The sequence below is a fragment of the Schistosoma haematobium genome, chromosome 4, assembly GCF_000699445.3.
Source record: "Schistosoma haematobium chromosome 4, whole genome shotgun sequence".
In the NCBI taxonomy this organism is placed as follows: domain Eukaryota; kingdom Metazoa; phylum Platyhelminthes; class Trematoda; order Strigeidida; family Schistosomatidae; genus Schistosoma; species Schistosoma haematobium.
Window position 1 is genome coordinate 25,032,062 of NC_067199.1, and position 24,078 is coordinate 25,056,139.

The window sequence follows — 24,078 nt, forward strand, 5'->3', positions numbered from 1 at the left end:
CCATAGTTAATAAATTATACGCGGTAAATGCTGTAACATGCCTCCTAAATGAACTCCAAGTTAAATCGAAAATACTGATTAAGAAAAAAATGAAAACGAATCTCTTTAGAGATCTAAACAGTCGTCATCTATATTACTCTATGGTACCCAGTTTTCCAGTAATCAAAAAATTAGACGTATATCTTAATAACTAGGGTAGAATAAGACTAGACGATCACCATATATCTCCTGAATGTCAAAAAGCTGTTTTTTTTTATACAAAACTAGTAACACCTTCGTTTAACTAAATACAATTTAATATTTTTATATTGAAATACGAATATATGATTATATACTCATCTTCTGTAAGGGAAGGCGTGTGATAGTAATGTTGGTAATACTATAATATTAAAAGTCAGTAATCCGATGAGAATATTATCATATTTTGCAAAAAAAAGTTAATCAAATCTAATTATTCATTGGTATCGGAAAAAACTGATGTTAAAAAGTAGGCAGTCATAAAAGAGCCATTAAATTCATATCCATATATGGATATTATAATATTTCAAAATAATACACAGTCAATACATGTGTATGTATAAAAAAAAATTTCAAGTGAATGGGGAAAGAAAAGAGAAATATGTATGACCCGTTTATGAAAAGAATAATATGGAGAAAAACAAACTGTATAAATGTGCTGAAAAATTACTACATACACAAAAAAAAGAAAAACAATCATTAAAATTCCTCATAATTATTACCACTTTAACTTAACATGTTTTAATAAATCCAACATAGAAACAAAGTTATAGCAACATTGACTTATTGTCTATCCAAATATGAAAGGTTTGTTGAGCAATTTAAAGGAGAAAGATGATAGAAATAATATTTTTTTAAAAGAAGAAACTGTCAGCTAAATTCCACAAATCCCTCGATTTACATAATTATTTATATGTATATAATACTTATGTATACAAAAATTTTAAATAATACACTAAACATAAACAAATAACAAATGTATTGATTGTTCAAGCGTTGCCTAAACTAGACTTGATTAATGAGAATAGTTTATTCTTTATACACAACTACATATTTGTAGATTATTATTATTATGAATATATGCGGATGTATACAAATGTAGGAATTGGCTGCAGTTGAAAGAATTTTGAGCAGACTGATCAAAAAAAATTAGAATAAACAAAGGGAACTGTTCACATCTGGCTTTTGTTTTACTGAGATCAAAGTGACATAATAAAACATCAACGCAAAATATCTCATACATTTACACATTTATTGGTAGGTAGAAAAAAAATGTTAATTACATCAACTACCAGAAATTTTTGAAAGATTAATGTGTACGTCATTATTGGGTAAATTATCCTGTTCATTTTTAGATGTGTTACAAGTGTTGTTTTGTGGTAAATTGAATGAATTCTGTGATGCAGAATTGAAATTTGATGAGATGAATTGTACTTCTGTGACATTAGATGCTGGACAACAAGTATCTGATTGACAATTCTTGTTTGGACCACAATCCAACACACATGTGCGATAATCTGTATTTGCCATTGATCCTTCAATGTTCTGTAGAAAAAAATCAGAATAAAGTATCATTTATTGATCAAAATTTTAGATCATCCATAAACCTTTAGTGACAAATAGTTTTCCTAACGGCACGAATAAAATTACACATGCATTTCAACAGTGCATTACGACAGTACAAAATGTGTAAGCTTCGTTTCTATTGAGAGCAAGTAAACAGTGATGATAAACCTTAGTTGAACCATTGACAATTGTTATATTGAGTGGAAAAAAACTTACGATCATAGTAAGGCAAACAGTCATACCCAAGAACCGGATCAAACTATAAACGAATACCCTATATTGCCATCATCTATGTAAGTGATATAACAAGTAAAAATCCAGTTTCATAGTTAAGTTGGGTATGATCGCTAAAAAATGTGCCTTACAACTGCCTATGTTTTGAAATACATGTAATTATATTTATAGTTAGTATTATGTAAATTTACTGGAATCGAAATCCACTCTACTGACCGATTGTTTTATCTTTTTGTATCAGTTTATTGGGTCAACAGTCTGGTCATGTGAGCAGTTATCAGTCGGGCACAATATATCTTTGTGAAGTATTTACCGATCGATATTCCATGAGAAATTTTTACGAACGAAAGATGAGTACTTATAATTGATATTTGACTTTTATCACTTCTATGATTTCAACTAAAACGATTTTTATGGGTTTTTATTAATAAAATGAATAAAACAAGTTTAGGAAGTAAAATCCACAGTAATAATGAGCTACAAGAATATTAAAAAATATAACCAACAAAAACATACTATTTCGTTGTCAGATAGAAATTTGTAAAACCAGTCTGTTTTTTAACACTTATATGAACTTTATAACAGCTACTTGCCTTGAAAAAACACGACAAAACAAGTCACATGTATTAAGAAAAATTTAGAAAATTACCTCTTCAAATTCCGGTTGTATTGTTGTACAGTGTATATTGAATTCGTGGAATAGTTGTTTCACTTCACGAGCAATACTTAAATAGTCCGCTTTATTAAACAAATATAATAATTAGGAGTAAAAAACGAATAATATAGATTCATATTGAAGTGTTTGATTATATATATATATATATATATATATATATATATATATATATATATATATATATATATATATATATATGAGTGAACTATTATTATAATTTATTATTTCATCTTAAAACCTCCTTGTGAATTTTAAAAAACAAAAAAACTTCATTCAAGATCTTTTGGAGAGATGAAACATTTCTGGTTACACCTATTGAATTAATCTGCTTGCACTAATAAACAGAATAAGTTATTGTGTACCAAAATACTAATAATATACATAATCAAAATATTTATTCTTAAGTATCTAATCAATTTTAAAATAATATATTTTTATTGAATAGGTGGAAAGTGAATTCTCTTTGAAATGAATGAAAATAAACGTATTTTGTTGAGAATGATGATAATAAACTAAACGGCAAAAAAATGATAGTATTTGTAAGAAATATGAAAAAAACGACATTACAAATAGTGTATTTTAAATGAACATGGTAGGGAAATGTCATATTTAGTAAACGGAATACACGCATTAAGACATTAAATAAGAAAGATTCGTTTAGCGAAGAGTTCTCTTTTTAGCGAATTCATTGAAAATGAAAAGAGAACTCTTTGCCGAACTAATCTTTCTTAATTTCAATGGTTAAGATCATGAGTCAATTGAGGCTAGACCACCATGGAAAATCTGAAAGCACTGGACGGTCGTTTCGTCCTATTAGGGACTCCTCAGTAGTGCGCATCCACGATCTCGCCCCCCGCGAGATTCGAACACAGGACCTACCGGTCTCATGCGCAAGCGCTTAACCACTAGTTAAATGTTATATTAACTTATTACATTACAATCAAATAATGAACACTAGTATTTAAACTAAAATTATGTATTTAAGGAATGTTAGTTATTTAAAAACGCAAAGATTTATTTTATTTGATATGTGATTACATAATACTATATCATAGCTTTTATTTTAACGATTTAACTTTATATTATTTTCCTTTTCGAAATCGACGAATCTTTGAATTTTTAAAATGTTTACGTTAATCTAGATGTTTACTTTTTGTATTAACATAGCATCTATGTTTTTGTCTGCTGACTGACATACTTCACTTTTCATAACATTATTCTTAATATTTCCCGACAAATATTGATAATAGTACGATTTTATGTTTTCAAACAGACGATAAATAACACCATATTTGACCAGTCTTTATTGGCATGTAAACTCTTTCAGAGAATGCCTTGAAGTTAGACGTAGCTAAAAATTGGTTATATTTTGGATAGCGAGTAGCAATGCAATCTACATCATACTCATCAAGAAAGTTGACTGCTGAAGTGACTTAATAGCCTAGTTGGTAAAACCTCGGCTACTGGATTCGAGTGTCGATGTGAAAAACAAAACCAGATGATGAGGGTCAAACACAACAAAATCCGAGCGTTAAATCTCACTGCTAGTCACAATCCAAAAGGCCTATGGAAATCTTTTTTCATAAGTAATCTTACTACCTTTTTATTGAGTGAGTATTTTCTTGTCAAACTAATTAAAATGTCTGGACATATTTTGGATGAACAGATAATAACAATTACTAAAAAGTAAATAATTAAATTTATGACCCTCCAACTAACTGCTAAACATGATCAATTCAGATGACGTTATTATATTCCCAGTTTCATTTGCCTATATTAGCACATTTCTATATTTTTGTTCAATCATAATCTCAGAAAGAATTGGTTATCATAGAACGAAAGTCAATGATGAAGCCAGAAAGTGATTACCCGCATGCGAACCCGATTTATTGTCATATAATTGCTGAGAATGTCAATCAAACTAAGTCTCCGACAGGATGATTATTGATAGATAGTATGTTTACAGTAATAATAATAATAGTAATAATAATAATAATACTATTAATCAAATTTGTGATTTTCACTAGACTTCATTAATGAGGTAAAAAACAACTTGGCTTTATCAAATTTAAGCTAAGCAAACACTAATATTAGATGAATTTTTCAATTCACTAGTACAATACTGGCATGCAAAGAGAATGAAATAAGCATTTTTTGACTATATAGACAAAATACACAGTGTCTTTAGAATGGATAATCTATGACTCTTATGTATTATACACACACAAAGCTCATATCTGAAAACAGTTTCTGTCCTATCGTATATATATTAAACCAAATAAACATATCTACACTGAAAAAAAGGAAAATCATAATGACATAAGTCGACACATTTTGCAAAAGTACAAGGGAAAACCAACAAAAATAGAAATATATTTAGAAATAGATCACCGTGATGAGTCTTTAAATGATAAATAAAACCAAGAAATTTAAGTCTGAATGTATGGCAAACAACTAATGGTACCAACCACTAAGACTAGATTTTAACGACGGAACAACAGGTATAACGAATATTAAGTGAAAAGTGCATTCAGCACTGGTACTGTGGAGTTCGAAAGATGAGAAATCCAATCACTGCTATATAATTTTTAAAATAATCATTTTCATTGTATAGGCGCCACTGCTCCTATCTATATTAAAAATAAAGTTTTTTTGGAAATCCCACAAAACTTTCTTTTCTTACAATAACATGTTTTCTAAACATGTAATGAACCAATCAAATAAAAAAATAATTCGACTCGTGCCACACCAAACAGTTGCCAACTATAGGTATTAACGTATATGATTGATTTCTATTTTCGAAATGGCCCAATCAAAATTGTTGGATCCTAGAGAGAGGTATTGTCGTTGACTTTATCCGGAAGTGACGGTAGTAAGATGTTTTCCTTAAAAAACCATCATCTACAGTGATGTTGCTTTTTTGCAACGGGAGGATAGAGATTACAAAATGTAGACCATCAAAATAGTACATCTCCCCTTACCTTACAAATTTCCATCATTGGCGGTAATGCCTTTTGAAGTACGGAACTAGCATGCCAAAAACTACCTGTAGAAAGACAATCTGTGACCAACTGCAAGCATTTGTTTCTTGAGCTTTTTGGTCACACATCCAGGCCCTCGAAACTACCCCTACACCACTTTTAATGTCAGGTATATCAAGAAAAATTATCCTTCCTCGATGTTGACAGCGGGAAGTGACAACAGCCTTTAAAATTCCAACAGCGCTTCAGATCACCTTGTCCAAAATCAAACTTTATTTTTGTGTAGTTTTGGTTAATGTGCACGTTTGCAAGCGATAATTGTTGAGTCTAATCATGTGTAAAAAGCTTAAGAATAGCTGGATTAAAAAGTGCCATTAGGTCATAAATTTATTGCTTATTCATCTTAGCCAAGTGAAAAAAATTTCTGAGTTTTAGTTTTATCAATATCATCCAAAAACTAAATTACACAATTAATTCTTGACAATAAAATTATAAATTGAAGAGCAAATAATTCTCTCAGTCAGTCAGTCAGTAACAACGTAGAACTTCGTACGTACGTACATAAGTTCGAGTTGCCACACCACATTAGCATAGAGATGCAGTGGTCGATTCAAATCCCGTAGTAGTAGAGGTAATAAGAGTATAAGCAGTAATCAGGAAAATTAGGGTTTGGAGATGTTACTTAAAGAGTATAATACAGTGAAATAAATTTGGGAAGAGGAAAAAAGGGACAAGGAGGAATAAGGAGATCAAAATTTGGGAGAACACAAAGAGTGGATGCACCTGCGCCATTGCAAACGATTTCGAGCCATGTCATTCAGGGTCTCTAACCATCGGTTGCTATCATCTCGCGGTCCCCAACCAGGTAGTCTACACCTACCGACATGACTCAGACCACTTGTCAGTGACTTCATGGACTTGTGCCATAATTTGGTCTGGCCGCCCCTAGCTTTCTTCCAACCTACTCCACTCATATACCCCTGAACATCGCACGTCGAGGCAGTCGGTCGTTGGGCATACGTAACACATGTCCAAGCCATCTCAACTGATGAAGTTTCACTACGTCACCAATTGATTTGTCATCCTTACCTAGTACCCGTTTCCTAACAACTGCATTACTTACTCGATGGTCCCAGGATATACGAGCAATGTTTCGAAGACACCTATGATCAAATACTAGTAACCTACGAATATCCTCTACTCTTACCGGCCATGTTTCACTACCATAAATTAGAACGGAACGAACTGCTGCACAGTAAACCCGTCCTTTGGTTGATAGACGGATATCTCGCCTACGCCATATATGACGCAAGTTGACAAAAGCTAATCGAGCCTTCTGTATCAAACAACTGACATGTAGAAAACGTTTAGATTAAAATTATTAGGTTGAAATTTATTGGATCGTAACGAGTTGAATTAAATAATCCAGACGTTGCATAAGCCAGTTACCCCCCACAACTACTTGAAAAAGGAATAAAAACTGTGACCACTAGACCAAAGTCAAAAATAGTTAAAAAGAATAAAATGGTCACAAGTAATAAAAAATCATCTAATGTTTTTAGATGAACAACAAGATACATCTTATTTCACTCTATTGATACTTTTATAAACGTCAAAAAAGCACAACATAAAAAAGCGCATGCAGTGAGCAACATATTAACACTTATTACTAATTAAATTAAATCAAGTCATTAGATTAAAAGGAGACGTGAGAAATCGAGAAGCAGAATGCTACAACAGCAGGCTGATTGTTTACTAGTAGTAATAGTAAGATTAGCATCAATTATCCTTACTTACTCATTGTTTCTATCTAACCGAATAGATTTTATATACACAGATTAAGAAAAAAGAAAGTAGGGACAAATACTCTATTAGCAGACAAATAAACAATGTAAAAAGGATTATGATTGTCATTTTCATAATAAAACCTAAGCTCCTTACTATAAATCTAAATAACGTTTACCAAGAACCAAGATTGACAGATAATAATAGCTTAGTTATATGTTAAGAGATACGCACTGTAAAAGTAGTGAACTACTTCTAACCAGACTATGTGATCAAAACAGTATAGACTATTTAAGCTTGATACATAAATAACATTTATGTAGTTCTTATCATTAGACAATAAATACGGTCCATAATTCCACATTTAACCAACGATCAACTACAGTACTGTTTGTTCACATTTTTATTATTTCCTTCATTAACATTATAACTTGGGCTAAATCATACACTATTCGAGAACTCCGCTAATTACATCTGATTAATCAAATATGCAAAGCGACAAACATGTCTGAATGTCTTAATACTACACGGGCGTTCTATAGACAAATTTACACAATCCAACTCAGAAATAGATCTACGAACTTTCTCCATACTATTTTACACTATATATATAGCAGTGTCAGTAATGATAAAGACTACAAATTAATATCGACGGTTGAGAAACAAGTATACCTACAATATCATGTATATTAGAGCAAACCTGTAGGACGTAGATTTCCAGTCACTTAACTAGCATCTGCAGAGAACGAAAACGAATTAAAGCAATAAAAATTTCAATTTCTTATTATCATCTCTCAGTTAACCAAATTAAACTTTCTACAAAAACAAACATTATTAGTTAAACAAAGTTATAATTAAAGTATCCGTTTCCAAATTAACAGTTTGAATTGTCAACAATGTAAAAAGTAAGTTTTAATCAAACGTAATTAGAAACATAAAATGCAGCAAACGGAAAAAAACTTTAGAAGCATACATATAAACTTACGTAAGCTAACGCAACGAATGTGAACAGTACCAATAATACAATTGCTTTGTAAACGCCATACATGCAGATCATGAATTTTATGAATTCCATCAATCTGAATTTCGAAGTAGCAAACAAAAGTAGTTGTTATGTTCAAAATACTAAAAATATCAACCAGTTTCGAAAAAAAACACGTACTACGATAGAAGTGTGAAATCATCTCCATTATGTATAAGTAAACATGTAAATTGTGACAGTAAATGCATGAAACCGGTAGGTAAGATAAGGTAGATGACTTGTAAAAAAGTATGAAGGTTCAAGCTATCACACTTCAATCAGTAGAAACAGGAAAGAGGAGTGTGTAAAAAATATACATTGGTTTAGCTAAATAATTTTCTTAAACTTTGAAATCAACTTGCACACGTTTACACGCTAATGTGAAAGTCCTTGGATGGAGTGAATCTTTCCCGCAAAATATGGGACTCTTTATGTGCCACTTATAAAGGTAAAGAATTTCAAGTACGTCAAATTAGGCATTTCAAATGTAAAAACTACATTATACCCAAGGAACAGACAATAAACAGTTTTTTTACATTTTTGAGGTTCAAAACAAGACTATAACACTGAAAGGGTGGCTAATTAATTGATTCTTAAACTAAATAAAAGAAATATCATAAAACTATATTCATGATAATCTGAACTCCGAATACGGATATGTTTTGTTAGGAACGCTTAAGAATAAACGCAGGACAGTACAAACGAACGTCTCCCACAGTTAACATGTATAACACTAGCACAATGAGATGAAATTAACAAGACGAAGTTCAGATGATAGCAAAAAAATAAACATTGAAAATATAGTACCAAAGAAATGGAAAGCATAAAGTAGTATTAAAATCCAAAACTGACAGCAAAATGGAGTGAGTACTGAATAACCGAGTATTAGATATGTCACCTAAGGTCTTCAATCATAGATGCCCATCTAGTGATCGCTATCAGTCACATATAGGTACTGTATAATACTGTCTTTTATAAGTGAACTTTTATGAGAATACCACGAAAATAACAGTCTCCCAAATTAAAACGAACTTCACATCAGCATGTGTAAGATACCAGTTCAGAAACACATAAACATTCGAAAATTCTACATCTGACAACAATAATAGTAACCATATGAGATGATTAGTCATAAAGGTACGGGTTCCACCCATTCCCGTTTTATATGTACCAGAAATTTAGATTATAGAAAATTAAAATAACTCAGTAAATTGTAAGCTAGATCGATTTCCGTATAGTGTTGTGGAAAAATTATTCAATTTTAACAGGCTCAATCAGTAAAAGATAATATTGGTAAGATTAGATTACACTACTCTATATCCAAAATAACATAAAGTCAGTGTATAATCGACAAATTAACTTACATTTTCCATACGAGTCTTAAGATTTGTTAAACAAATCTCACTAGGAACAGATTGTAGTAAAATTAATGTAGCTTTATACACTAGTTGAAAAGAAAACGAATTCAAAGTAGAAAAGCAAGTTAATTTACCAGGTAAATCGTGAAATGATTTATTTCAAATTCATAGAAAAAAGATTACTGAAACTGACGGTAAAACAAAATTTAACAAAATAAGATCGTAACAAGTCATCAGTAGTGCATATACCAATAATACTAAGATTTTTTGGGGGATGCTAGATCCACAAAAATCACCTGGTAAACGTCTTATTCTTACAGTTTTATTTTTAAAATTTGAAGTTCTTATTTTTGAGCCAAAACCGCTCATTTTTACCTCCAGATTGTACTTCCCACTTAGAAGGACCTTGATGTAATTGGTTCGTTTCCTCTTTAAATACGTTATTCTTTGACTTGTCTCTAGAACATTTTTATACTGTATATATATGCTTGAGTTGTGCGCTTTTTTGTTCGTGTTTCTGGCTGCTTGTGGAATATACATTTCCCTCGGTTGAATCTGGTCTTCACCTTATATTTAGCAGAGCTGGGGCGCAGTGGAATAGTTTAGCCTGTCCTGTTGTTGTGTTTCTGACCTTCGTTTCGTTCGCCGGTTTTAGGTGATATCGTAATCTCTTCAAACGTGACAGATTCATATTAAAATAAATTAATCAAATAATTTTCTGATTTTAAATAAAGCCAGAACAAATATTGATGCAGAATAATAAGAATTCGTGGTTTCTCATTAGCTGTTTACAACCAAATATGTATTAGAATTTTACATTGAGGTAAGAAATATCAATTGTTCCATACTATTTCTTAACTCGATGTAAAATTCTAATACATATTTGGTTGTAAGCAGCTAATGAGAAACCACGAAATATAATGAATTCATATCATTCTGCATCAATGTTTGTTCTGGCTTTATTTAAATTCACTAATGGAACCAATTGTATGAAATTTTCTTATTATTGTCTTTTGTTGATTTGCCGTGTTACGGAGAACTTTGGTAACTAGGACTACTATAAAACACCATTCGTGCGAGAATTTCACAACTTTGGATTCATGCGTATTTATTAAGAGAAGTGGAAGTATGGGATAAAGTCGTGACAGTTTATGCGATGTGGATATATATATATATATATCTTGATTAGTTACTTAGTTGTATAAACCTAGATAAGGGCAATTAGAATCGAATCAAGTACCCAATAGCAGAGAGAATAACGAATTAGACCAATCAAATACACCTGTAGTAGGTTACGTGATGCTCGCAGGGATGCTATAGATCAGCATAGGATAGATAAAAATGACCTAATTAATTAATATTTAATGAACTGATCGAGTTTTATGCTCAGGTTACGAAAGCTATAGTACAATTCAGTTGTTTACGTCAAATATTTCGTAACAACCAGCGTATAATCGTCGAATATAATAATAAGCAGATAATATAAAATAGACTGAATTATCACACAGACTAACTTGAATAAAAAACTTATGAATCATAAGTAAATCGATACATGAATTTGATAGCAATCGCACTGCCCTACAAATTGGTGGTATCTTATGTCAGTCTTAAAACAATAACAGCTACTGATAACTGTTTTAAAACTATTAATATAATTGGACAACAGGTATCAGGATTGTGTATAGGAAAGTGAGTAAATTCTTTCACTAATCGTGTAGCAGGTGTAAATAGTTAATTAAAACCATTGCAATAATGTTTTTTTTTCTTTTTAAACAATCTCCTATCATTCTAAATAGCTTTGAAGGCAACAAAGTTTAATAGTTATCCAAAGTTGACAATAATAAGTTTGTGGATATACTCAAGCACCAGTAAAAAATATCAACCATGAATCCAAACAGGATAGTAAGTTAGTTGAATATTAATTTAAAAAGCTAAACGCTCAGCGGTTGTAATCGTACCAGGCAATTTGAACGCCCGGATAGGCAGAATAAATACAGCTGAAAGATATTTAAGTGGGTTTTTCTGTGTCTCAGCTAATAAAAGTAACCGTCTATTGCAATCTTTTATTACTAGTAAGCACCAATCGTAAACACACAGAGACATCGTCTAATGTGGCCACCTTCAACATATGATCAAAGATAGATACAAATAAGTAACATTGCCACCAGCCATTTCGAAAGAAGCTCAGCAGAAGATTCCCGCTCGTTTCGGAGAACATCTGTAAACTTTGGCCGTGGTGTAGTACGAACACGCGTTAGTCTTATTCATAGTGAACGGAAAGAAACTCATAACAAGAAGACTCGTCAAAGTTCAACATCAGGATAGAAAGGCTAGCAGCATATTCCAGAGACAATTAAACCCGACCGAAGCTGCTACCTTGACGCGGTGGTCGGGTTTGCCTATCGTAATGACCCAACCGAGCTATATTGGCTGGAACATATGTTCCTGTAGGTTCTACCATGCCAGGCAGGTCGATTGGAGAACGGTAAGACTAAAAGCAGCAACTCAAGGTCTGAGGGCGAAGTCGTACTGCTAACTGTAGAGGGGTGTGACAGCAGTAATGTGTTTCCCTCAGACAACCAGCATCTACAGCGATGCTGGCTTCCCACAAGGAGGGGTAGGGTTAGAAAAGGTCAACCCTAAAAATGTCACACCCCACCTTACCTCACGGATTTCCGTCTCCGGCGGTCAGGCCCTTTGAAGAACGGAGCTAACACATTAAAAACCTTCCACGAAAAGGCCGTGCACGACCGGCCTCAAGCAGTTGTCCCTTGGGCTCTGCGGTCACGCTCCCAGGTCTTTAAGACAACACTAATCTAATTTCCTTTTCAGGTTCCTCAAGAAACACCCTTCCACGGTGTGGGCAACCGGGAAGTGATATCAGCCCTCATACCCGTAACAGCACACGAGGCCAAGTTGGTCACATTCAAATCCTTCCTACACCTCTTAATACCTCTCTTATCTCCATGACTAACCCTCCTCACATTTCTTTATCACCTCGCACCGCTAGGGCAAACCATTCGAGTACGCGGAACGTTATTCCTAGTCTCCTGAAACCACGCTCTAAACTACACGTAGAAGCTTTTAACGTCCGAACAGTGCCAAATAGGACAGCAGGCTTCCCTAGCTAGGACTTTAGAATCCCGCGCCATCGATGTGTGCTGCGTCTCCGAAACGCGCATACAGGATCCAAGTAGCGTCATTCATCTGACCTCACTATGCCAAAATAAAGAACCAACTCGATTCACACTTCGTGTATCTGGAAGCCCTGATTCTGCTTCCCGTGGCCTCGCCGGCGTAGGTATAGCATTGAGTCCTAGGGCAGAACTAGCTCTCTTAGAGTGGATCCCAGTAGACAGTCGTTTGTGCGCTGTCCGACTGAATGGAACAGTAAGAATCCGAAAAGATAGGGACATTCGTCGTTGCCTCTTCGTCGTCTCTGCCTATTCTCCCACTGCCTGCAGCGTAGATGATGTAAAAGATGAGTTTTACAGAAAGCTACCCGACCTTCTCCGAAAAGCTAGGCGCTCGGATGTAGTAATAGTGGCCGGTGACTTTAATGCTCAAGTAGGTAAACTAAGCGATAGGGAAAGACACCTGGGTGGATCTTATAGCATCGTGGCTCAAAGAACAGATAATGGCGACCGTCTGTTGCAGCTATGCTCAGATAACCGCCTCTTTCTTGCAAATACTAACTTTAAGCATAAGGAAAAACAGCCACTGATGGAGGGGTTCGATAAAAGACTGTCGCTCATTCTGGAGCACATGCTTAGATTCAGATCATGCTGTAGTACGACCGCGTATCTGTCTGCGTCTTACTGAACGTAGGAAAGACGCTGCAAGTAAACCTCTTAGGGCCCTACTTAATGATAGTCAAGCTAAGAGTATATTTCAGGAACAACTAGGAAAACAGTTAGGCAGCCATGTATATGATGCCCACCCCGAGGCAGCATGGAATGATATCCGAAAAGCTGTGGAAACAGCAGTGATATCTGCTAGTACGGTAACCCGTAAGGTTAAGGAGCAACACTGGATCTCAGCAGCATCTATCGCACTGATAGATGCTCGGAAACTCATTCCACCTGGCTCTGAACATAATGAAGAGCGGAGTCAGCTTAAGCGCAAGCTGACAAGAAGTCTACGCAATGATCGTGAACAGTGGTGGGTAGCGAAAGCAAGAGAGATGGAAAAGGCAGCGGCAATAGGTAATAGCAGACAATCATTCAGACTTGTTAAGGAAACCGGTATTAAGAAACCGACTGTTAGCGAAACAATCTCAGAGAAAGATGGACATATTATACATTCTCAATCCAGGAGATTGGATCGATGGGCAGAACACTTTAGGGATCAGTTCAACTGGCCTTCAGCCACACTTTGGTTTCCCACGATCTTCAGTCAACCTGAATGGCAAGTTAATGTAGGTCCTCCGTCTCTTTACGAAGTTAAAAAAGCCATAGGAAATCTGAAACGAGGGAGAGCAGCAGACCCTGACAGGTTTACTCCTGAGATTTTTAAGGATGGTGGTTTAATATTAGCAGTGAGATTAACTGAGGTCTTAGGTAGAATTTGGGAACTGGACGTAATTCCATCTGACTGGTCTCAATCACTGATTGTGCCAGTCTATAAGAAAGGACAAAAGTCCTCTTGTGACAATCACGGAGGAATCAGTTTGACAAATATAGTGTCTAAAATATTAGCCTCAATAATACTTCGACGCCTAACTAAAGCTCGTGAAGAACAGACTAGAGTAAATCAGGACGGTTTTCGACCTGGACGTGGTTGTATAGACCACATATTCACACTACGTCAGGTTCTAGAACACAGACATACGTTCAGACGCCCCACAATGGTAGTATTTCTCGACCTTAAGGCGGCATTCGACTCTGTTGATCGTAAGGTTCTATGGCAGTGTTTGTCACTGAAAGGAGTACCAAAGAAGTACATTAACCTTGTAAAGGCTCTCTACTCGAACACAACTGGTAGAGTAAGAGCTTATGGCGAACTGTCATCAGAATTGATTACCTCAAGTGGTGTTCGTCAGGGCTGCCCACTCTCTCCACTCTTGTTCAGCTTTGTCATTGACGTACTTTTAGAGATAACACTCTCCTCATCTAAATTTCCAGGGGTTGAACTTCTACCGGGAGGTTCGCTTGTTGACTTAGAATATGCTGATGACATAGTTTTATTTGGCGAAGACGCTGACAAAATGCAGAGTCTTCTGACCACTCTAAGCAGCAATGCAGGCATGTTCGGGATGCGGTTCTCCCCCTCGAAATGCAAAATGTTGCTTCAGGATTGGGTTGCATTGACACCCGAACTAGTGATAGGGAGTGAAGTAATTTAGTGTGTCGACCGCTTCACTTATCTTGGAAGTCTGATCAGCCCTTGTGGTCTAGTGTGTGACGAAATCTCAGCACGGATACAGAAGGCTCGACTAGGTTTTACCAACTTGCGTCATATATGGCGTAGGCGAGATATCCGTCTATCAACCAAAGGACGGGTTTACTGTGCAGCAGTTCGTTCCGTTCTAATTTATGGTAGTGAAACATGGCCGGTAAGAGTAGAGGATATTCGTAGGTTACTAGTATTTGATCATAGGTGTCTTCGAAACATTGCTCGTATATCCTGGGACCATCGAGTAAGTAATGCAGTTGTTAGGAAACGGGTACTAGGTAAGGATGACAAATCAATTGGTGACGTAGTGAAACTTCATCAGTTGAGATGGCTTGGACATGTGTTACGTATGCCCAACGACCGACTGCCTCGACGTGCGATGTTCAGGGGTATATGAGTGGAGTAGGTTGGAAGAAAGCTAGGGGCGGCCAGACTAAATTATGGCACAAGTCCATGAAGTCACTGACAAGTGGTCTGAGTCATGTCGGTAGGTGTAGACTACCTGGTTGGGGACCGCGAGATGATAGCAACCGATGGTTAGAGACCCTGAATGACATGGCTCGAAATCGTTTGCAATGGCGCAGGTGCATCCACTCTTTGTGTTCTCCCAAATTTTGATCTCCTTATTCCTCCTTGTCCCTTTTTTCCTCTTCCCAAATTTATTTCACTGTATTATACTCTTTAAGTAACATCTCCAAACCCTAATTTTCCTGATTACTGCTTATACTCTTATTACCTCTACTACTACGGGATTTGAATCGACCACTGCATCTCTATGCTAATGTGGTGTGGCAACTCGAACTTATGTACGTACGTACGAAGTTCTACGTTGTTACTGACTGACTGGCTGAGAGACAATTAAAAGCACTTATTCAATCACTAAATAGGTGTTCATCCTGAAGCAGCTCTGTGAAATATCCTAACGGCTTTGAAGACAGCAATAATATCTATCAGTCAATAAAATCAAAATGTGGAAAAAGATCAGTGATTTTTAGTGGTATCTAGTGAAATGATAGATACTCAACAACTTCTGTCAGGCTTTAAACACAAAGAGAAATTATATACGAACCGAAGAAAACTAAACGAGTAAATAAAAACGAATGGAAAAGGGGACAGCGACAGGTAGTAATAATCATGTTAATGATAATAACAATGATAATAATAATATTTCCTGACTTGGAAGCACCATCCAACTCCTCCTCGACTGAGGCGCCTGGTACATACGTTTTGTATGTCCAACGATTGTCTACTCTGACATAAAATGCTGGTTGGTGTGGGCGTAAATTGGAAGGGAGCTAGAAGGTCTTTAACCAGTCTTAGATCATGAGTTCTAAAATTGTTTTATACCCATTCCTTTTTTAAAATCATATTCGCTACCTAATTTTTTATTATCACTGACACTACTACACATACTACTATGATACTTGTCATGATAATTTCATTTCATCATACTGATATGATATGGTTACATGAGCCGATACATATTTGTAACGGACTCTTATCTCACCTATCACTGACTTACCAACTAAGTTCAGAACGGAATGATTCTCATAAAAAGCTATCTTACAAAGAACGAAGAACCTGATATTATAAGTTTTAATATATCAATATTTTATTGCAATTCTTGAAGGAAATTCACTTGGAAATTTAAGACGTTACGAGTATAAGTAGTTTAAATTATTATAACTATATGGTACAAGAAAATACTTAAAGTAGTGTGACATCATGTAACAAATCTATAAGTTCGTTCAACAGCTGGTCTCAATAACTAGTGTTCTAAGAATCCTATTATCTTGAGGCTGGAACGTTGTATACACGAAAAATGGACCCTGGTTGGAAAAGAGCTTGTTCGCAGATACTGTTTCCATATTGTAACCATACGTCATCAGATTTAAAGACCTTTAAAATACAGATGGGACTTATACTACAAGATAAAACTCCTTAAATATTATTCATGTCTAGGTGATAGTGTAAATAGGAGTAATAAATCAAATCAAAATAAATTCTCATACGAATAAACATCTTATATTTTGACCAAAAAAGTAGTACATAAGTCACCATGATCACAAAATCTAAAGAGTGATTGCTAATATTATTTAACAGAAAGATACGTGAGAGACAATATAAATAAATCTGGTAAATACACAAAGATTATAGTATGTCAGTTCGATAACATTCAAACATAATTACTATGCATAGTTTGCTTAGTGATATGTTTTAAAGATATTGGCACATCAATAGTAGTTTCGCATAAGAGAATAAATGTACGTGATAATGTACCAAAAATATTTGGAAATCCAAGGTACGAAGTCCTAAACTCACCAAATATCTAATAATTTTCGAATATCATGTCAATAGGCTATGTGTTGTGCGATTTTTAACTAGTTTATCTTATCTAATACTTACACATACTACAAAACATTTCACTAGATCGAATAAAACGGTCACTATTGAGGAATTATTTAATTTTTTTACTACCACCCAGTTTGCAGATTATGACAATCCAACAGATCAGAAAATCTAGTCTTGTCAGTAGTTGTCGATTACCATCATCCTGTCATTTTTTTAGTATCGACACTTTACCACTTAATCAGTCATCCCTACAAACTATGATTTTCATAAGCTTCACAAAAGTACAAAAACTAAAACTGAAGACTTACTGAGGGGTATAGCAGTAATCAAGATTATGGTAACCATGAGTATGCTAAACAATTTAAAATATAGAAACAAAATACACAAAGAACTTATAAATGCTCAAAAAAGTTGACTACTCAAGCGTCAAATTTTTAAAAAAATAATAAAACACCCTACTTTGATTATCCTATGAAACAAAACCCAGGAATTGGTCGAAATGATGATATAGTAGGTAATGTAACTAAGCAAACTATTCAGTTAATACGTCAAGCTGTAGTAACTATATGATATTACTATCCATAGGATTAATTAATATAACCAATGTCTAAAGATTGGTCAAAGTTTATACAATTAAATGGAAGATCACTGTAACAAACCGCCATTTATATTGTTTTAAATGTTACTGCAAAAATGTTATTGAGAAAGAGCTAATTTTAGAACTGTCATAGTATCCCAAAACCATTTTAAAAACTAACCAAGATAACTAGGACATTGTCATAAATTAACCAGTCACTATTAACTTGATAGTAGATGGTAACAAAATTATCTTTCTCATTAGCGATATTTCACCAGGCATGTAATATTTTTCAAGTTTTAGAACGAGAATTATTTGTCTCAGGATAACTAAACAGCTTTTTTACTGTGAAGAAACTTAAAACCATTTCTAATTAAGCCGTTCTTTCACTTAATGGTAGAACAAAATACAGTTAATCGATTTATAAAGTCACAACTTACGATTATAATCTAAACATACAAACAGATTGTATTTAATGTTATATTTTGTTAAGAGCCATCTTTCGCCGAAAACATGAGATTTACTCTTCGTCAGAAAAATCCATGAATACAACATGGTAGTAAAATAACCAAAAACTAACAGATAATTTGAATTTGTCGGACCATTCAAAAGTAACGAACAGTACTAATCATCATTGACCCAATAAAACATCCCTAATACCAGTGAGGCTGTACTACTATATTGAGAACGCAATAACAATCCCTTTCTACCGCTAGGAGTCGAATCGGTAATTATTATGATCCTATTTATTCATATACTACTCCTTATTTTTCGGTCGATCTCAACTTTATCCTTTCACGCTGAATATCCAATAATTCATAGGATTTTAAATATGGTTGTTACAATAAAATTAATTTTGCAGTCGATATGTTTGATATTCCGGACTAGACACGCAGATGCGATAATAGGCCAAGTGAAAAGTCTGGAATTCTTCGATTATTTAGAAGGCAAAGTAATGGCACAATGAAAAAGTGTGGAACAAATTAATGCAAATTCTGATGAGCTAACAAATAAAAAAGGTAAGAGCTAGTACAGTATGGTCACAGATGAACTGGTTTTCAAAGCCAAAACAAATAGAATGTTAAACTAGTGCTAATGTACTCAAAGCTAACCAATTAACCTAACATCTTTAAATGTGCTATGGTGCTGGGAATTAGTTGACTGTATATTGATATTTTTAAGCAAAAAGTAAATGAAAAATTTGTCTCACTGTAAAAGGTGCTAAACGAATTAGGTTGTCATTTTGGTAATAATATTCTGGAATCAAGACAGAAGATTTATCAAAAATGGTAAGACATCGACAATCAAAATAAGACTACGTTAATTTCAACGATAGATTGTACTGAGAAACGTTTTAAAAGGATGGGGAACACTAAGTACTGTGTTTAAAACATTCCTTCAGGTACGCATACAGTAATTTAATACATAGTAAACTCCATACATTTTATTTGGTTGTGATAGAGATTCCCGGTCAGTTAGTCAGTCAGCAACAACGTAGATTCCCGATAAAAGTGAGAACATACGACTTCGTATACAAAGGGATGTGACATACATCTAGTGGGTGAGTTATTGATACTATACTTTTTATTAGACTGATGGTGGTTTCAATTTCGTGTGATTTCGAATAAATTGTGGAGTAAAGTCTTACCGTTCTTCACGAAACTAAATGTGGCAGAAACAATTGACGTAATGGAACAATACATTTCGGTAGAATTTAATATGGAGTCGCCACAGAGCATTGAGACCTATAGGTCAAAAAACAGTAGTTACACACGTGTGCGCTAGTCCTTCGTCTTCTTACCTTCCTTTATGCTGCTTAATAAACCCCTCATTGATATATTCCTATTTCTAAAGTGTAACAGTATACAAATAGCTTGGTATCGACATAACGCAAACAAATTTCTTAAATTCAACGTTTTTCTTCAAAAGCAATAGAACTTACCTCATAGATGGATCAATATACAACTTCCATAATGCTTCACCTTTGGAAACCTCACCGGGGACTAACAATAATACAAGTGCGCTGACTACTACGATAACGGAACCCATGAAATCAGCCAACACATGGAGAAATACGGCTTGCATGTTCATCGAGCTTTTATGTGCTAAATTTTTGAGTAGATAATGTGAAAAAACACCAGGATTTAACTGAGTGCTTTGTTAAAAAACAAGGTATTCTTAAAAAGACCGAGTTAAATCACCTAAACAACTGACTACCGTGACAAGTTCTCATTTAGAAACAAATAAACTAAGGTTGTGTTACAGTGAGTGTATCATACGTTCCTTAGGTGGATGAGTTACTTCATCAATATGGACTTATTTCAACACTGCATGTGTAAGTTACTCAACACTAATCGAGACAATAAAAACCGAATGCTTATAGGACTACTAGAGATTTGACAGCTCTGTCGCCGACGTGGACTGGGTCACCTAGTCATTTTTACTCATTAAGTTATTTCTATTGAAATCAATTGGAAGAAATATTTAGATATTTAGAGTACATTTAATGCGCTCCAAACTTTCAAATACAAACTTAATCAAGAAGTATTAGAGTCTGATCTACACATTGCAATAAAAAGATGAAAATGAAAGTTGATCTAAAGACTTAAAGATGTGATGATCATAGTGTACACAATCAAGGATTAACTTACACTTTTTCGAGTGATTATGTTTGATTTTAATAGCAACCTTTTGTTGGTTGGTATCAAGTTGTGATGCCTCAAAATTATCCTGTTGGTCCTTATCGGTAAAACGTTGTAGGGCATTACCATCCATTATATCATACACATTGTTCACTCCTGAAATGGGCTGTGTCGAATTAACTTGTAAAAAGGCTTCATCAGTATTATTTAATGGTAAAGTAGTACCGAAGGCTGTTGGTGTTAGTGATGCCTTAAAAGCATTTGAAATAAACGACAAAAACTTCAAAATTAAATACTTAGCAATAGCTCAAAAACGAAATATATCAAAATTTATAGGTCTAATCCACGCTTGATAATGGTAATATTTATCACAAGAATCTCCCGCATATGAAATTGACTCTCGTAAAATCATAAGTACCAAACGGTTTTTATGTTTGTTAAACAGTGAAACTTAAAGCCCTGCTTTTGGACACTTAGTAAATCAAGAGTGATTTAAAACGCCGAATGTTACCCGTGTGAAATATATATGTTTGTTAATCCAGATCATCTATGATGAGCTATATTTTATAAGGAATGAAAATGTTACTCGACTGTCAAGTAAAAACCAACTATTGACTTGTTAATTCAGGACGCAAATGTAGATTGAGAACATATAAGAATCGTGACCTGCTGGCTAAAATGTTTAGTGCCACAAAATCGAGTCACACGCTTACTTAAATAACCACTAACTTAAATAAAATGTACTTCATAGCAAGGAGTAACAACGAAGGCGTGAATACTGACATAAATCCGTAGATGAAAATGCGTAGAACAAATTCAGTGGTGAATCCTTCTAAAAATGTTAGTGGACCAAAAATCACCTAGGATCACCATTTCAATGACCCTAAGATAACTACCCCATAAAAATTAGACCATAAAAACCTACGGGCCGAACTACGAGTCGACACTTAAAATGCAATTGGTACTATATATCTACTATTTGATTTCATTGATTGGCCCATAATCTAAATGCTTCCTCTATATAAATTCATCTTAAAAGTAACATATAATCTCATGATATGACAACAATGATAATGACATACATTGTCATTTACTTGTGATAGATAAACAAGTCAATTTCTGAAACCTTTACTGAAAGACATTAATTTCCTGACTTCCAGCCTGAAAAATAAACTCAGACCCATCACCTAAACATACTTAACCACCCATAAGACAAATATATGATGCACAAAATACCCAGATGTAACTTACGTCTACCGTCGAATCGATTCCGCCATGCGAACCCTCATGTGAATGACCGCCAAGAACAATAAGTCCCAGTATGTTAACCAGGAGACCTCCACAACCAACATATACCATCATTTGAGGACTTTCAATTGCCTGAGTCTCAATAAATCGTTCAATGGCCCTCAAAAGAATAGTCATGCATAATGTAATTAAAACGACCGTGTTGATCAAACTGCCCATCACTTCAGCTCGCTGCCATCCAAAAGTATTTCTAGACGACCGAGGCCATTTGGCTATCTGAGATGCTACGATTCCAATTACCAAAGCAAGACAATCAGATAACATGTGAAACGAATCTGCGACCAGAGAGATAGAATGTATAGAAATTCCAACGACCAACTCGACCAGGAAATAAATTATAACAAGCACTAGCATAAAGATTAGCCGAGTTGTATTTCCACATGACACACCCATGACGTTTCTGCCGTTAAATTTCGAAAATCAAAATACAATAACGAACAAAACTCAAGCTAGGTAGGACACATCCAACAAACAGGTTCTTGACAAACTAATGGACGGACCAAAGCATGCGCCTTTACAGAGTTGATACTCTTAATCAAACAAATAAAACAAAACGTTTATGGTGAACAAGTCTACAGAATACACCAGCATATCCGAAATAGTGATAGTTTAATTTCAAAAAATAAAACCCGAAAAATTGATATTCATGTGAAGTGACCAGACTTAAACATTTTTAAATTTCAGGTGAGGAGACGGAAAGTAATTGTCTTTAGAGTTTCGCATCAGTAGATAGGTTGGCTAGTAACAAACCCCAATTGTCACTGTTTATCAGAAACCACAAGTTCGGATAGGGAAAGGGACTTTAACCTCGTTTATGGTAATCCTATCCTCAAAAGTTGAGCTCATTGAAGAATGAAAATTGTGTATTTTAATTTTTTCCGTAACATTTCATACGAGCGCTTTAGAAAGAGCATATAAGTTTTTTTATTAATTTAGCCATATATACATCCTTCAGTATTACGATATCCGACTGTGTATAAGTAGAACCTGTAGTGGTATGGTTCTCAATCACAAGAGACCTGATGGTAAATATACGGCTACTGGGGAGGTTTACATTCAACACCTAACTCCAGAGCGAGGGTCGAGGATGATGAAGGGGGTTACTTAACCTGTATAGCAGGGCTAGATCATGTAGGTGAGATCACTCTATGTAACCTACTCCTTTTCATATTAACTATATTACTCTAACCTCAACTTCAGTGTGTTTTTCAGATGTGCTAAACATCATGCTACTGACTGTCGTGATAGAATGAGTCGATATATACAATACTGTGGCATGCACATAAGATTTCATTGATTGAACAGTCAAATCGTGGAAAATCTACAATTTTGGTACTAGGTCTATCATTCTAGTAGCGACGATAAATGCAATTAGCCCCTTTCATAAATTTGGATAGTGCAATGAGAAGACGAAGATTATCACAACTATGTGGTATGTTAGGACGTACATTCCGAACAATGTGATCACAAATATTTGTAAAAAAACATTCATCATAAATTGGTGACGAGTTTAATATGTCAGACTTTATATATTTCTGTTAACATAGGCAACACTTGAGTGTGCAATTCAGTTTATTTGATCAATCCATCTTAGTAACTATTACTTATATACCATTTCAACAGTCAAATAAGATTCGAAATACTCGCTTACAATTTACTTGAACGTAAATTATTATATAACTGATTTGGGATAATGTGACTCAACAAACAATACTCATAAAATCAAACGTTCCTTTACAACCAATTTTATCAGTGTGTCGATCACCTACATACAACATGGCTAAATGGCTGCCGAAATTGCTTAATCCCGTCCGAAGACGTTTATGTAAGTAATCTCTAAAAGATTATTTTTAAAAGCGGTCGATTATTTAGGTGATATTAATATCAAGGGAAAGATAATGTGTTCATGAGACGTGAATTCCTTGTTCGCAAATGTACCTTTAAATCGACTGTTGATATATTATGTGACCACATATCTTTGAACAACCCTAAATTACCTGTTCTTTTAAAAACGTTTTAGGGATTTAGCACTACTATGTACTGACAAAGTCCAGTTCACATCTAAAAGTGAATACCTTCGCCAGATCGATGGGGTTGCTATCGGTAGTTAGTCAGGTCCACTGTTGCAGATGTGTTCATGGCACATGTCGGAAATCTAGCTGAAAA

General features: G+C 34.5%; 1 protein-coding gene across 2 annotated transcripts; it reads right to left on the reverse strand.

Moving 5' to 3' along the window:
* Window positions 1-1,302: 1,302 nt before the first annotated feature.
* On the reverse strand, window positions 1,303-22,506 carry ZRC1 (Zinc resistance conferring protein; the record flags this gene model as incomplete). 2 transcript variants are annotated; one of them, XM_012939617.3, is made up of 8 exons in its annotated part: window positions 21,856-22,506; window positions 20,614-20,854; window positions 19,905-20,067; window positions 17,694-17,737; window positions 9,646-9,725; window positions 8,246-8,339; window positions 2,468-2,556; window positions 1,303-1,563 (listed from the first exon to the last, which is right to left on the reverse strand). In XM_012939617.3, the coding sequence occupies exons 1-8, from the start codon at window positions 22,303-22,305 to the stop codon at window positions 1,303-1,305; spliced, it is 1,422 nt and encodes a 473-aa protein (XP_012795071.1). In that variant the 5' UTR covers window positions 22,306-22,506. The 2 variants fall into 2 exon arrangements, with proteins under 2 accessions (XP_012795071.1, XP_051066602.1); XM_051216047.1 differs by lacking the exons at window positions 1,303-1,563; window positions 2,468-2,556 and having other exon boundaries at window positions 2,695-20,067.
* Window positions 22,507-24,078: the final 1,572 nt, after the last annotated feature.